Below are 1044 nucleotides of genomic sequence, written 5' to 3'. Positions count from 1 at the left end.
GAGGTCGCGGCCCATGCGCACCGCCAGCCAGTGGCCTCCGCGGGCCTGCTCCGGGCCGGGGTACAGCGTGTCCAGCACGTGGAAGACGTCGCCGCGCGTGAAGCCCAGGCCGTAGGGCGGGCTGGGCTCCAGCTCGAAGTGCGTGCGGATGTAGAAAGAGTCGCCCACGCCCGTCTGCACCATTTTCCGGAAGACTAGGGGGGACGGGGGGGGCGGGGTGTGAGCCAGGGATCTGCCGCCTGGACCGACCCCCCTCCAGGGCCGCGCGCACCCCCCACTCACTGTCCTGCTTCCTCTGTGTCACCAGCTCCACCTCCTCGCCCAGCGGCAGCCCCAGCAGGACCTGCACGGCCTCCTCGCGCGTCAGGTTTCGGAAGGGCACGTCGTTCACCTGTCAGGTGGGGCGTGGGGTGGACGCGGCTCTGGACACGAGGCCCCAGCTCTCCCTCTGGACAAAGCCCACCCCCAACTGCTGCCAAGGGCCCCGCGACTGGGGACAGCCTTCTGACGGGGACATGGCCCTGTGGCAGCCGGGCATCACAGACACCTGACGATCTTGACCCTGAGCCCGGGGCACGGGAACTGCGCTCAGTACACGAGTGGCCGAAGCATGGTGGGTTGTCGAGGCACAGATGTGACAAGATCGTGACGCTAGTGAGAATGTTGCGACACTCCAAAGAGGGCGTAGTCACAGAGTTGTGACAGGGACAATGATATGTAGACACGGACAGTGGGTCACAGACAACACTTGCTCTCAAGGTTCTGACAAGGTCAACAACATACGGAGGCAGACAGTGGTCACACCCGCTCTCAGCAGAGCCGGGGGAGGACACACAGGCCATCCAGACTAGGAGTATCGCCAGCACGCCAACATGCCCATGGCCAGCCGCGTCCAGGTCACCTGCAGAATCTGATCTCCCTCCTGGATGCCCTGTTCCTCTGCGGGGCTGCCCGCCTGCACGCCCGACACGAAGATGCCCACGTCGTTGCCCCCCGCCAGCCGCATCCCGATGCTGGTGCCCTTGCGGAAGCGGACCACGCGCG

At 65.9% G+C, this 1044-nt stretch overlaps 1 protein-coding gene across 1 annotated transcript in view; it reads right to left on the bottom strand.

The window, feature by feature from the left end:
- Positions 1–1044, bottom strand: part of TJP3 (tight junction protein 3) — a 15140-nt gene that overhangs the window by 7586 nt on the left and 6510 nt on the right. The window contains exons 10-12 of the mRNA XM_025043327.1: positions 902–1044; positions 283–391; positions 1–194 (exon numbers count right to left, since the gene is read on the bottom strand). The exon at positions 1–194 is cut by the window's left edge and continues 1 nt beyond it; the exon at positions 902–1044 is cut by the window's right edge and continues 10 nt beyond it. Coding sequence (XP_024899095.1) covers positions 1–194; positions 283–391; positions 902–1044 — 446 coding nt within the window. The remainder of the gene's footprint in view (positions 195–282; positions 392–901) is intronic.

This window comes from Pteropus alecto, unplaced genomic scaffold (genome assembly GCF_000325575.1).
Source record: "Pteropus alecto unplaced genomic scaffold, ASM32557v1 scaffold30, whole genome shotgun sequence".
Classification (NCBI taxonomy): domain Eukaryota; kingdom Metazoa; phylum Chordata; class Mammalia; order Chiroptera; family Pteropodidae; genus Pteropus; species Pteropus alecto.
This window is presented reverse-complemented; position numbering and strand designations above follow the sequence as displayed.